Here is a 14,693-nt window from a genome sequence, read left to right on the forward strand (position 1 = left end):
TTCCTCACCACTCGGGGGCACCATGAATATCAGGTCATGCCAACTCACCAGCAGTGTTTCAATCCTTCATTAACGAGATTTTCAGGGATTTGCTGAACCAGTACGTAATTGCTTACATTGATGACATCTTGATATACTCCAAGACAGAAAAGGAACATATCACCCACGTGAGAACTGTCCTCAAACGACTCCTGGATAACCAGCTATACGTCAAAGCAGAGAAGTGTGAGTTTCATGTAAAACAAACCATTTTCTTGGGATATCACATCAGCCACGCAGGAGTAAGAATGGATGAGACCAAGGTCAAGGCAGTCACCGAATGGCCACAACCCAAAACAATCAAGGAACTCCAACGTTTCCTTGGCTTTGCAAACTTTTATAGACGTTTCATTCGTAATTATAGTCTTGTCTCAGCTCCTTTAACCTCCCTACTCAAAAATAAACCCAAGAAGTTACAGTGGACAGAGGAGTCCACAAAGGCCTTCACATCTCTTAAGGAGAGATTCACGACTGCACCCATCCTGAAACACCCTGACCCGAACTTACCCTTCGTGTTAGAAGTCGGTGCCCCGGACTACGGAATCGGAGCAGTCTTATCCCAACGCCATGGGCAACCAGGTAAATTATTTCCCTGTGCCTTTTTCTCAAGGAAATTAACCGCAGCAGAACAAAATTACGATATTGGCAACAAAGAACTTCTTTCCATGAAAGCTGCCCCTCTGCCTTGTTTGCTCGTTTGGACTGATGTTTGTGTACAAACTCTTTGCCTGCCTACTGACTTCCGCCTTCTGGATTGCCCCTGTGTGTATCAACGGACTCAACTGTGATACTGGTATAGACCTCTAACCTGACTTCACGTTTCTGTTTGTTGAAACCCCTTTTAATAAACTTCTGCGAATGGATTCTAACTCTGCCTCAGCGCCATCATTACACATATGAAATAATAGTCAGAAAAACCTGACTTTCTGAAGTGGAACTGTTCATTGAAACTTTGAACTAAATATCATTATTATTTAGAGTTATTTTGAATAAATGCATTCTGAAAATGATTTAAACACAAATAGATGCAAATTGTTAATAATAAACTGTCGTGATTTGAGTGCAGAAATCTGATCTGTTTCATTGATAAAATATGATCACATTAAATGTATTATATTGTTGATGTTAAGTGTTTAATCAAAATGGATGGAAATTTATTAGTGCTATCGATCAATTAAAAAAAATTAACTAATTAATCATACAATTTTTTTCTGAAATTAATTGCGATCAATCCCACAGTTTTTAAATATACTTTTATATTGCAGTAATTTCCCAATCAATCATCAAATTAATGCAGAAACATCATAAAGACACTATATTTTTATTATTTGTTTAATGGTCTTTTTATGACTGAAGGCCAGTATCACTGATACTACTGATGATGTCTCTATGAAATTGTTTTTTTTTCCCTCTAATATTTAACCATTCAACATTACAGTATAATTGAGCGCTATTAATTTTAACATTAGACTTTAAAAAATAACAACTAATTTAAGTGAACTTTAAACAATCTTCTCATAAACCCATTATAATAAATGCCATATTTAGCTGCCTGCGCCCTTATATACAGAAATTGAATAAAGTTGCCAAACACTAAATTCTAAATTAAATATAGATGAATCCTTAAAGCTACAATAGTTATTGATTTCCTCTTTGTTCTTGTGATCTTTGATGAACAGACATCACAGCAGCTAGTTATTAGATTATTTGGCTGCTATCACTTTAAGAGCTGCCGCTGCTGAACGTGACACGGATCTTTTCATTCGCGCTTTAATAAGAAATGAGACAGGCTACTGCGAGAAAATTCAATTTTACTGACATATGGTCTGACAACATCTCATCGTAATTCATGATGTTCCGTGTCATTCACATCTTTTGCTAGTGTAAGGTGTGTCTCGTCTCTGAATGAATCGCCTGAATCGCCTGTCTGGACCGTTTAACCCAGTCCTGATCCCAGAATGCCCTGCTCCGATGATGGACAGCATCTCAGAGCTTCTCCAGGGAAACTCAGCAGCTCCTTGAAGCCTTTGAACATTATCACTGTGCTTGCGTCTGTGTCCGGATGCAGGAAGCCTCTAAATTTAGTAAAATAACAGTCAAGTGTTTTCAAGGTCTGAACTGGTGACACATTCAGACTCCAGTGACTCGTTCATCTGATGTCTGATATCTTCACGCTGTATTACAAGAAGAACTTACATGATGTTTGAACCGAACACAAATGCAAATGTGATAAAGATTTAGAAACATCATACTGATTTTAATGTGTGGTTGAAGTCACTGGATCTGTTGGATCTTTATGGCTTTATTATCTAAGAGCGGTGGTGTGATATTGTTGAGCTAGGACTCTATTGGAGCCTGTTCTAACATCTCTGAACACAGTTTGAGTTAATGTGCATGACGGATCTGCGCTCACATGTGCCGTTAGTATGTGCACTTAGCACTTAGCATTCGTCCCGCCGTCTGTCTGCTGCAGTTAATATTCATGCTTCTCCTCAGGAACGGACTGACAGCCCTGCTGAACACCAGATCCATTCACATGCTGCTGTAGGCTGCTTTAGATGCTGGAATAACACTGACACACACTTTTCACCAGAACAAAATTGCTGCTCAACGTGCATGATGATTCTGGGGACACTGGTTAGCTAAACAAGTCTTGTTGTGTGATTTAACTCTATGATATATTAGTCATATAATATATAAATGTACTTGGTGAGTTTGATGTGGGTTTAAAATACAGCCATGGTTGTAAATTGTTTTAAGTCAAGTCTCTATTATTTCTAGAGGTCTTGATTCGATACAGATTGCATCTTCACAGAAATAAACAGGAAAATATCAGTGTTAATGCTGCAAATTTATGAAACAAATTAAATTTCAGCTATAAGCAGCTCAGCAGAAGACAATAGTGAAGTTCAGTGTTGAAATGATTCAGTTCAATAATTATGAAACAAATGTAATTGAAATGTGGTTCATAATACAGTTTTTCGTCCCTAAAATAAAGATAAATGATTGTACAGAATCTCAGATATTAATGTAGTTATATCTGGGTCCTAATCATGAAACTGTTTTTGTTTTAGCAGTGAACATGCTGATGACAAGAGGTTTATCAGGTGAGTGTCTCTCGTGTCTCAATCATGTCTCAGTCGACTTGTGTCTCAATCATGTCTCAGTCATGTTTTAATCATCTCTCAATCGAGTCTCAGTTGAGTCTCAGTCCTGTCTCAGTCAAGTCTTAATCGTGTCTTAGTCATGTCCTAATCGTGTCTTAGTCATGTTTTAATTGTGTCTCAGTCAAGTCTCAGTCATGTCTTAATCATGTCTCAGTCATGTCTTAATCATGTCTTAATCATGTGTTTATCGTGTCTCAGTCATGTCTTAATCGTGTCTCAGTCATGTCTCAATCATGTCTCAGTCATGTTAATCATGTCTCAGTCATGTTATTCGTGTCTCAGTCATGTCTTAATCGTGTCTCAGTCAAGTCTCAGCCGTGTCTTAATCGTGTCTCAGTCAAGTCTCAGCCGTGTCTTAATCGTGTCTCAGTCATGTCTTAATTGTGTCTCAGTCATGTGTTAATCGTGTCTCAGTCATGTGTTAATCGTGTCTCAGTCAAGTCTCAGCCGTGTCTTAATCGTGTCTCAGTCATGTGTTAATCGTGTCTCAGTCAAGTCTCAGCCGTGTCTTAATCGTGTCTCAGTCATGTGTTAATCGTGTCTCAGTCATGTGTTAATCGTGTCTCAGTCAAGTCTCAGCGTGTCTTAATCGTGTCTCAGTCATGTGTTAATCGTGTCTCAGTCATGTGTTAATCGTGTCTCAGTCATGTGTTAATCGTGTCTCAGTCATGTGTTAATCGTGTCTCAGTCATGTGTTAATCGTGTCTCAGTCATGTGTTAATCGTGTCTCAGTCAAGTCTCAGCCGTGTCTTAATCGTGTCTCAGTCATGTGTTAATCGTGTCTCAGTCAAGTCTCAGCCGTGTCTTAATCGTGTCTCAGCCGTGTCTTAATCGTGTCTCAGTCATGTGTTAATCGTGTCTCAGTCAAGTCTCAGCCGTGTCTTAATCGTGTCTCAGTCATGTGTTAATCGTGTCTCAGTCATGTGTTAATCGTGTCTCAGTCAAGTCTCAGCCGTGTCTTAATCGTGTCTCAGTCATGTGTTAATCGTGTCTCAGTCATGTCTTAATCATGTCTCAGTCATGTCTTAATCGTGTCTCAGTCATGTCTTAATTGTGTCTCAGTCATGTCTTAATCATGTCTCAGTCATGTCTTAATCGTGTCTCAGTCATGTCTTAATCATGTCTCAGTCATGTCTTAATCGTGTCTCAGTCATGTCTTAATTGTGTCTCAGTCATGTCTTAATCATGTCTCAGTCATGTCTTAATCGTGTCTCAGTCATGTGTTAATCGTGTCTCAGTCATGTCTTAGCCATGTCTCAATCCTGTCTCAGTCATGTCTTAATCATGTCAATCATGTCTTAATCATGTCAATCATGTCTTAATCATGTCTTAGCCATGTCTTAATCATGTATCAATCATGTCTCAGTCATGTGTTAATCATGTCTCAGTCATGCTTTGGCATGTCTTAATCATGTCTTAATCATGTCTCAATCATGTCTCAGTCATATCTCAGTCATGTCTTAAATTTGTCTCAGTCGTGTCTCAATCATGTCTCAATCATGTCTCAGTTGTGTATCAGTCATGTCTCAATCATGTCTCAGTCATGTCTCAATCATGTCTCAGTCATGTCTTAATCATGTCTCAGTCATGTCTAATTCATGTCTCAGTCAAGTCCCAGTCATGTCTTAATCATGTCTCAGTCAAGTCTCAGTCATGTCTTAATCATGTCTCAATCATGTCTCAGTCATGTCTTAATCATGTCAATCATGTCTCAGTCATGTCTTAATCATGTCTCAGTCATGTCTTAATCATGTCTCAGTCATGTCTCAATCGTCTCTTAATCGTGTCTCAGTCATGTCTTAATCGTGTCTCAGTCATGTCTCAGTCGTGTCTTAATCGTGTCTCAGTCAAGTCTCAGTCGTGTCTTAATCGTGTCTCAGTCAAGTCTCATTCGTGTCTTAATCGTGTCTCAGTCAAGTCTCATTCGTGTCTTAATCGTGTCTCAGTCAAGTCTCAGTCGTGTCTTAATCGTGTCTCAGTCAAGTCTCAGTCGTGTCTTAATCGTGTCTCAGTCAAGTCTCATTCGTGTCTTAATCGTGTCTCAGTCAAGTCTCATTCGTGTCTTAATCGTGTCTCAGTCAAGTCTCATTCGTGTCTTAATCGTGTCTCAGTCAAGTCTCAGTCGTGTCTTAATCGTGTCTCAGTCATGTCTCAGTCGTGTCTTAATCATGTCTCAGTCAAGTCTCAGTCGTGTCTTAATCGTGTCTCAGTCAAGTCTCAGTCGTGTCTTAATCGTGTCTCAGTCAAGTCTCAGTCGTGTCTTAATCGTGTCTCAGTCATGTCTCAGTCGTGTCTTAATCGTGTCTCAGTCAAGTCTCAGTCGTGTCTTAATCGTGTCTCAGTCAAGTCTCATTCGTGTCTTAATCGTGTCTCAGTCATGTCTTAATCGTCTCAATCACGCCTCAGTCAAATCTCAATCATGTCTCTGTCGTGTCTCTCAGCATGTGGACTGACGCTCTGTCTCTGCAGATGCAGACGGCGCCGATCTGACGTTCACGCAGCGGCCGCGGCTTCTGCAGTGCAATCAGACGGTCCTGCTGCTGGAGATGGAGAAATGCGGCGAACGATTCAGCAGCGACATGAATCACATCCATCCAGACGACAGATGCAACCTCACGCACTTCATCAGGTGAATCACCATCCTCATCCTCATCCTCTACAGCACTTTACTCTCCAATCTATACAAATACAAGAGTCACTCATCTCAATGAGTCCAGCTTAATTAAACATTAATGAGCCTGTGTGTGAGAGAGAGTATGTGTTTGTGATTGTTTCTTTTTCAACTCATTAGTCAAGTCACATTTATTTCTACAGCGCTTTATGCAATTCAGATCGATTCAAAGCAGCTTCACAGTACTAAACAGCAAAATACATTGTTGATGTTGCAGAATTCATAAATTATTAAACAAATCCAATTTCAGCTGTAAGCATCTCTACAGAAGACAATGGAGTCATTATTCAGATCAGTTTGGTTCAACATTTTTGATTGAAGTAATTGAGTGTAATGAGACGCTTCCCGTCACTTTTATGAAGCTGATTTGAAGATCAATATATCTGGATCATCTTCCGCTCAAATATGATGAACGATGTGACACTGGAGAGCGTTAGACTCTGAAACACGCTGCGTTCTGCTGTATTTGTGCTGTGAGGACTCGGACGGGTAACTAGTTGAGTAGTAAGCACATAAAGCAGTTCTCACAGACTCAATGATCTGCTGTGTGTGTTTGTAAACGCTCCGCTGTCATTGATGAATCTGTGATCTGCAGATGTTTGTTCTTGAAGACGTTCCAGGAACTTACAGTTCACTCTGACATGATCTTGAGCTCCTTCCAGAAACTTGAGGAGCGTTTGACACTCGTCAGCCGGTCAGATGTTGATAAACCAGAAGCACAACACTAGTCACATGTTTATCTGGAACAGAAGCCAGCGATTCTGACCACATTCACTCTTGAGATGACAGTGACCCTTCACATGTCCAGATCATGTCTGGTTCTAGTAAGAACTCTAGCTGCTGCATTTTGCACCAGCTGGAGTTTGTTTATTAAATAAAGCCCAATAAAGCATTACAATAATCTAGCCTCGAGGTCATGAACGCATGAATTAATGTTTCTGCATTTGACATTGAGAGCATAGGTCATAACTTAGATGGAAAAATGCAGTTTTACAAATGCTAGAAACATGTTTTTCGAAGGAAAGTTTTCTATCAAAAAGTACGCCTAGGTTCCTAACTGATGACGAAGAATTTACAGAGCAGTCATCAAGTATTATAAAAGTTTTTGGTCCAATAATTAACACCTCTGTTTTTTCAGAATTTTAAGTGCTAGTCATCCAGTTTTTGATATCATTCCGTTAGTTTTGCAAATTGGTAAGTTTCATCGGGTTGTGAAGAAATCTAGAGCCGAGTATCATCAGCATAACAGTGAAAGCTAACACCGTGTTTCCTAATGATATCTCTCAAGGGTAACACGTAAAGCATGACAAGTAAGGGGCCTAGTACTGAGCCTTGAGGTACTCCATACTGCACTTGTGATTGGTATGATACCTCTTCATTTACTACCACAAATTGATGGCGGTCAGATAAGTACGATTTGAACCATGCCAGTGCATTTCCTCTAATGCCAACATAATTTTCTAGTCTAATTAAAAGAATTTTGTAGTCGATAGTGTCAAACACGGCGCTAAGATCCAGTAGCACTAATAGAGAGATACAACCACGATCAGATCTGATCTGATCCTCTTACTTAGATATTTATACTAGAAAACAAGACAAATTCTCAAATCAAGATGAATTTACTTTACAAGTAAAATTACTTAAGATGTTATGTTTTATTTTCTGAATAAATTATCAAAATGATGTTAGATTTTGCTTAAAACAAGCAAAAATATCTGAAAATAGGGCAAGAAAAATAATCTTGTTTAGCCTTTGAATTAAGATTTTTTTTTTTACCCCATTGGCAGATATTTTTGCTTTTTGTTTTAAGCAAAAGCTTCCAAAATTTGTTCAATGTTCAATGTTCACTTTATTTATAAAGCATATATTAATACAACAAATGTTGACCACAGTCCTGTACATGAAACAATGCAGAATAACAATAAAATCACTTTCAAATTCTATATCATAACATAGGGCTGGGCGATAAAACGATAACGATATGTATCGCGATAGACACGTGAACGATATCAATAAAAAATGTGTTCGATAAAACGTTCAATATTTTTTATTCTTCGTCGGAAGAAAACAAAGGTTGCGAAGCAAGTTTGGTTGCATTAACAAAGGCACTCGCTCTCTGGTAACCTAGCAACGTAGGGAGTGACACACTAACAGCCAATCATGTAACAGTATCAAGTTTGGTTGCGCCATATCGTTGTCTCATGTCTAGTGCGCACGCGCGGCTGAGAGTGCACGTCTGCAGCCAGACCCTATTGGCTGGTCTGCTGGATTCCTCTTCATAAGCAGAAAATGAGTGCCGCAGCGAGCGAGGAAATTGTAAATAAAAGAGAAAGTCAGCTCGCCAGTATGGCAGTTTTTTGGATATTATAAGTCTGACCGTAGTCAGACCAAATGTCGTCTGCAAATTATGCAAGACCGTCGTCCCCGCCAAGACTGGTAATACCACGAACTTGATGTACCACCTTAAAAAAATATCAATAATTATCGATATCGACCGATATGAAACACTGATATCGTGATACAGTTTTCAGCCATATCGCCCAGCCCTATCATAACAGCACACAAACACAAATAAAACCTCAGATTCAGTGAGGCAATTGGTAAAAAACAATTTCACCACTAACACCGCACTTATGTATGCTCAAACGCCACAGTAAAAAAATAGTTTTTAAATGTCGTTTAAACTCTCTAAGAGTGGAGCACTGCCGGATATAATGAGGTAGACCATTCCACAGCCTATGAGCAGCGGCCGCAAAGGAGCGGTCTCCTCTCATCTTCCGGGACGTCCACGGGACCTCCAGAGACTCAGTGACTCAGAACAAAAATTCTCTTTGATTTCTTAGCCTGGATCAGATTGTCAGTCCTCTGTCGTGTCTGTCATGTGTTCCCGCCTCATGTTTCCTTATTTGGTTTGTTTCCTGTCCTTGTTAAATGTAATCAGTTTAATTCTTGTCCAGCCATGTTCGTCTCATTATCTATGATTTACCTGTGTATATTAGTCCTGTCTGTTCAGTTAGATTTGGTCTGGTCTACTCGTGTGTGATGTCCGTGTCTGCCTTGCCTTGTCCTGCCATGTCCTGTCCTGATGTCCTAGTAAAGTTTATTGTTTGAGTTACACCCTCGTCTGCGTGTTCCTGTTCCTCCCTCGTGTGTGCACCGTGACACAGATCAGCTATATATGATGGAGCTGTACTATGTAAGGCTTTAAAAACAAATAATAATTTCTTAAAATTAAATCCTATAAGAAACCGGCAGCCAGTGTAGCTCTCTTAAAACAGTAGTGATATGCTCATTTTTCTGAGTACCTGTCAAAAGTCTTGCAGCTGCGTTTTGGACCAGCTGTAGTCTGTCCAAATTTTTGTATTGAACACCATAGTACAGTGAGTTACAATAATCTAATCTTGTGAAAATAAAAGCATGGATAACCTTTTCCTTTCGAGATAAAAAAAAAGGCTAAGAAAAAAGATTAGTTTCAATTGAAAAAAAAAACTAATTTTGACAATTTATTTATTTGTTTATCAAATTTCAGTGCACTATCACACACACTATACCTAAGTTTTTTACTTGATGTGTTCAAAAAGGGGATAGTATACTCAACTCAATTTTGGATGTGTCAAAAGACTCAGAAGGGCCAAATAAAATCAATTCGGTTTTTGATTAATTTAAACATAGCAAATTAGCAGACATCCACACCTTAATCTTCCCAAAACATTCCACCAATCTTTTTACAGCGATGGAGGCAGTAGGCTTCAGAGGTAGATACAACTGGGTGTCATCTGCATAACAGTGAAATGACACACCATATTTACTCAAGATCTGACCTAATGGGAGCATATACAATGAAAAAAAAGACTGGTGCTAAAACAGACCCCTGTGTAATACCACAAGATAAAAGCGCTGAGGTCGACATATATTCTCCCATCTGAACAGAGAAACTTCTGGCTTGAAGATAAGACTTAATCCGATTCAAAGCATTACCTCGAATACCTACACAAGTTTCTAAACGTGAGATCAAAATCTGATGGTTGATTGTATCAAACGCCACTCTCAATAATGCAGATTCTGTACTATGTTGTTTTTTAAACCCTGACTGAAAGACTTCACCTATAGCATGATCAGTAAGGAAGGACTCAAGTTGATTAAAAACTGTTTTCTCCAAAATCTTTTCTAAAAAGGGAAGGTTTTAAATTGGTCATTGGTCAAGTAAGAAAATCATTTTTTGCAGTGTTTATTCCGAAGGTTTGTACATATTTCATTCACATGGATTTATACAACATTTCACTCCTAAAAACATGGTGAAAATGTGTTTGTTTTCTGTCTGTTAACAGTATTTTCTGATTTATGGAGTGACAAAAAATAAATTCAGAATCCCCTCTGGAAAAACCTCTAATATGGCAACAAAATCAGACACAAATTATGAACTTGACTTTATCCAATAATCAGATGTATGTTCTGGAAATGTGTGCAAATTAGTGCATATGTAATTAGAGAATGCCTCATTTGCGTATTTAAACATAACATTTCAGAAAATGTGTAATACACGAAAAGTTTTTTTTGCTTCTGATGACTAGTAACAGCAACACACAAGATGTGAGGAATCATTCACGTCTGCAGTGCTCTCGGATCAGCATGAGCTCTAGTTCTAGTGATGAGTGACTCAAACACCATCAAAACGATAATAATAATCAGAAACAAGGGTTTGAGCTGGACGCTGGTGAACATCAGTGACCCATGACTCTCTTGCATGCCATTAGGTTCACCGCTGGACGCTTTATTAAGATGCACGATTAGACGGGTCACAACATGAACCCAATTACTGAGATCCTGAGCGGGGCTGTTTTCCCAGACTCTGGAGGAAAGAGCCTGTAGGCATCAGCAGGGACCAATCACAGCTCACACACAGCTGCTCATCTGCATACTAATCACAGGAAACCTTCATGGACCTCTTTAACTTTATTTATTCAGTCACTGAGGTCCAGTGTTTCGCTGGAGATTGACCTGCTCGGATGCGTCTCAGACTGTCTCGCTGTGTCTTCTGCTCAGCAGATCAGCGTTTATCTGGTCTGGTGGAGGTTTTTCTCCATGATAACATCAGCAGATGGAACAGCAGATGTGTTTTTTGCTGAAGATGGTCGCTGATGACATATAGCAAGTGCTGCGGTCTCTGATGAGCACTTTACTAACGGCTGATACGATCACATGACCAATAGAGATTCAGTGACGACCGCGCTAATGGGATCTGATCATAACACACACACTCAGAAAAAACTCTTTAAAACTATGGACTGGAATCAAAATCTACAGGCGCAAATAGAAAAAGTGCAATAAAATAAATGTATAAATGTGTATTTTGGATGTTTTCTGTCCTCTAGTCTGAAAAAAGAGACATGATATGCAGCAAAATACACCAAAAATCTAGCAGTGCATGAAAACATGCTGGCTTCGCCTGTAGTGTCTCAAAGAAGAGCTTTAATGTATTTAATTGTCATGAAAATATCAGAATGCAAAGCATCTTCATGATCCTCAGAATCAGGCTTCATGTTCTAGGGAAGTCGTGGCCTAATGGTTAGTGAGTCGGCCTTGTAATCCAAAGGTTGCGGGTTCGAGTCTCCGGCCGGCAGGGATTGTAGGTGGGGGGAGTGAATGTCCAGCGCTCTCTCCACCCTCAATACCACGACTGAGGTGCCCTTGAGCAAGGCACCGAACCCCCAACTGCTCCCCGGGCGCTGCAGCATAAAATGGCTGCCCACTGCTCCGGGTGTATGTTCACGGTGTGTGTGTGTTCACTGCTGTGTGTGTGCACGTTGGATGGGTTAAATGCAGAGCACGAATTCCGAGTATGGGTCACCATACTTGGCTGAATGTCACTTCACTTCACTTCACTTCACTTCACTTTGTGCCAGTATTAATATCTTGTGTTTTGGACGTCGATCAGGAGGATTTTGTGAGGAAGTGCGGTTTCGTATTATGATTTAAATTCAGTTCATCTGCGTCTCAGTGAAGATGAAGAGGAAAGAACTTTATTAGTGTCATAAAGCTTGTGCCACGGACAGAGCTCAAAAGCACAAAAGCAGTCATCAGTAACACAGGTATATTTGTAGCAATAGCCAACAATACATTGTATGGATCAAAATTATACATTTCTCTTTTATGACAAAAATCATTAGGATATTAAGATCATGTTCCATGAAGATATTTAGTAAATTTCCTACCATAAATATATCTAAACTTCATTTTTGATTAGTAATATGCATTGCTAAGAACTTCATTTGAACAACTTTAAAGGAGATTTTCTCAATATTTAGATTTTTTTGCTCCCTCAGATTCCAGATTTTCTAATAGTTGTATCTCAGACAAATATTGTCCTATCCTAACAAGATTATTTGTTGATAATTTGCAAAGATTAATAAACAAGATAATTTGATTATTTGTAACCCTTATGACTGGTTTTGTGGTCACGAATCAATAATAGTGTGATGTTTCTGCTTCTCTCCTCAGAGAGTATCACGTCTTCTCCTTCTGCACGGAGGTGAACGCCGAGCGCATCGGCTGCTTCTGGCCGAACCCGGCGGTGGAGCACTTCATCATCAGCATCCACAAGCACTTCTTCTCCAACTGCAGCCTGGAGCGCGTGGTGTTCATCGACCCGCCGGACGACACGCTCATGCTCCTCATCCTCGTCCCCGTCTTCCTCACGCTGGCCATGGTGGCGCTGGTGGTCTGGTGCAGCAAGCGGAGCGACATTCTGGCCTAGCGTTTGATGAAGAACACGGTCAGACGGACAGAAGCGTTCCTCCAGATCTCACTGAAGAGCAGAGCGTCTGCTGAACTCATGATGTTCTCCTGTGGTTACGCTGGAGGTTTTATTCCTCGTTTCGCTGCAGTCACTGATGCTGAATTACAGTTTTTATCAGCTGCTTACACACATTTTCAAAACTTTGCCTGTTTTTTCAAAACTTTACACACAAATCCAAGAATGCCTCAAATGCCTCACATCTCTTGCAGAATGAAGCACTGCATTCAAAATATCACAAACACATCTCAAAAGCAAACATTTGCAAACACCTTTGCCATAATATTAATTCCTGTGTGTTACATAGAGAACTGTGTGTTGTGTTTTGCAAAGAGTCACAGGCTGAGAATTAGTGTCTGGTTTTGTAGATTTGGTGTGTTTCTGCTGTTTGAGAGTCAGCTTTCAGAAACTGTGTGACAAGGACAGATTTTGTGTGGAAGCAGCTGAAAAAACTGTAATTCAGTGCTAATAGAGAGCGTGAGTGAAGATCTGCCAGGATCTCTGGACGGACTACATGAATCATGTACTGTACAGCTATTATTTAATGTTTTAATTAAATAACGTAGATTTAGAGCATTTGTCAAACTCTCACCGCCGTGTTTGTGGTTTTTGTTGGGTCTCATCACTCAGTCTGACCGTTCGTTATCATCTCGTTATCATCAGCTCATTCATCCATGGATTTTAGCTTGTGTGAAAATCCTGAAATGATCAACATGTTCCTGCGAAACACAAACGACTGTTTTGATTGATTCAGACTGAAGCGGGACATGTGAACGTGTTCGAATGAGAATCCGGCGAGGGTTGTTTTAGGATGACGGTATTATTTATATGAGAAGGAAAGCTGTGTATTGTGTGCGACTTAAGGCTCCAAACAATAGACAATAGTTGCTCTTGAACGTCTCGCCTCGTATTCTCCAGTAGAGCCAGAGCCGCAGGAAGGATATAAAAGCCTTTCCCAGCGCAACTGATGAATGAGAGGAAATGGGCTGGTTATGATTTTCACCAAAAGAGCTACAGGAACCGCTGCCATTTTACATTTACATTTATTCATTTAGCTGACGCTTTTATCCAAAGCGACTTACAATTGCTATATATGTCAGAGGTCGCACGCCTCTGGAGCAACTAGGGGTTAAGTGTCTTGCTCAGGGACACATTGGTGTCTCACAGTGGATTCGAACCCGGGTCTCTCACACCAAAGGCATGTGTCTTATCCACTGCGCCATCACCACCCCAAAGCTGTGTGTTATGATGATGATCGTCTGTGTGCGTCTGAAGGCTTCGTCTTCATCTCTCTCGTCAATCTGCTGCATTTCTTCTTCTCCTGTGCAGAACAGCAGCCTACATTTATGATTTATGTATTGTAATTTATGGATTGTGTATGTACTTCATTTCCAGCGATATCATCTACATGATTGCAAAGACACTATTTAAACTGAACTGAGCTGGATGATGACATCACTGAATTCAATAATGAAATGCCTTTAAATTAAAATCTTTTTTTTTATCTTTTCATTTTACATTATTGACACACTATTTTCCTTTTTTGATATTGTGCAGTTGCTTTGACACAATTTACATGATTAAAAGCGCTATATAAATAAAGATGACTTGACTATTTGAACTGCATGAAAAATATTCCATCGATTTGGATTTCACAGTTCTAACAAACTAACAAACTTCTTAACTTAAACTAAACTTAATGCATATGTGTCAGTCATTCATCAATGAAACTCAAGAAATCATTTACTATTTGCATCTACTTGATTTTATTTAAATATTTAAAAAATGCATTTATTCAAATTTCTTTGATTCGGTTTAAATCTGTTCATTGTGAAAACAAATATATAAATTCAGTTTAAAAGTATGAAGATGTGACTCCCTGTGAAACGAGCAATTCATAAACTGAAAGAAACTTTATTTATTAATGATAAATAGATAAAGCTGGTTATTGTGTATTTAAAGTTTATTAACACTATTACAGAATCTGACCTGTTTTATTGCTGTATGACTGACAAATACTGTA

At 39.4% G+C, this 14,693-nt stretch overlaps 1 protein-coding gene across 3 annotated transcripts in view; it reads left to right on the top strand.

The window, feature by feature from the left end:
• Positions 1–14,177, top strand: part of LOC306865297 (receptor activity-modifying protein 3-like) — a 32,636-nt gene extending 18,459 nt beyond the window's left edge. Inside the window, exons 2-4 of one of the 3 annotated variants that reach the window (XM_079409834.1) lie at positions 3,114–3,146; positions 5,676–5,835; positions 12,376–14,177. In XM_079409834.1, coding sequence (XP_079265960.1) covers positions 3,114–3,146; positions 5,676–5,835; positions 12,376–12,631 — 449 coding nt within the window. In that variant the 3' untranslated portion in view covers positions 12,632–14,177. The remainder of the gene's footprint in view (positions 1–3,113; positions 3,147–5,675; positions 5,836–12,375) is intronic. The other 2 variants (XM_079409835.1, XM_079409836.1) reach the window with 2 other exon arrangements.
• The last annotated feature ends 516 nt before the right edge of the window (positions 14,178–14,693 follow it).

This window comes from Barbus barbus, assembly GCF_936440315.1.
Source record: "Barbus barbus genome assembly, chromosome: 46".
NCBI classification, from domain to species: Eukaryota; Metazoa; Chordata; class Actinopteri; order Cypriniformes; family Cyprinidae; genus Barbus; species Barbus barbus.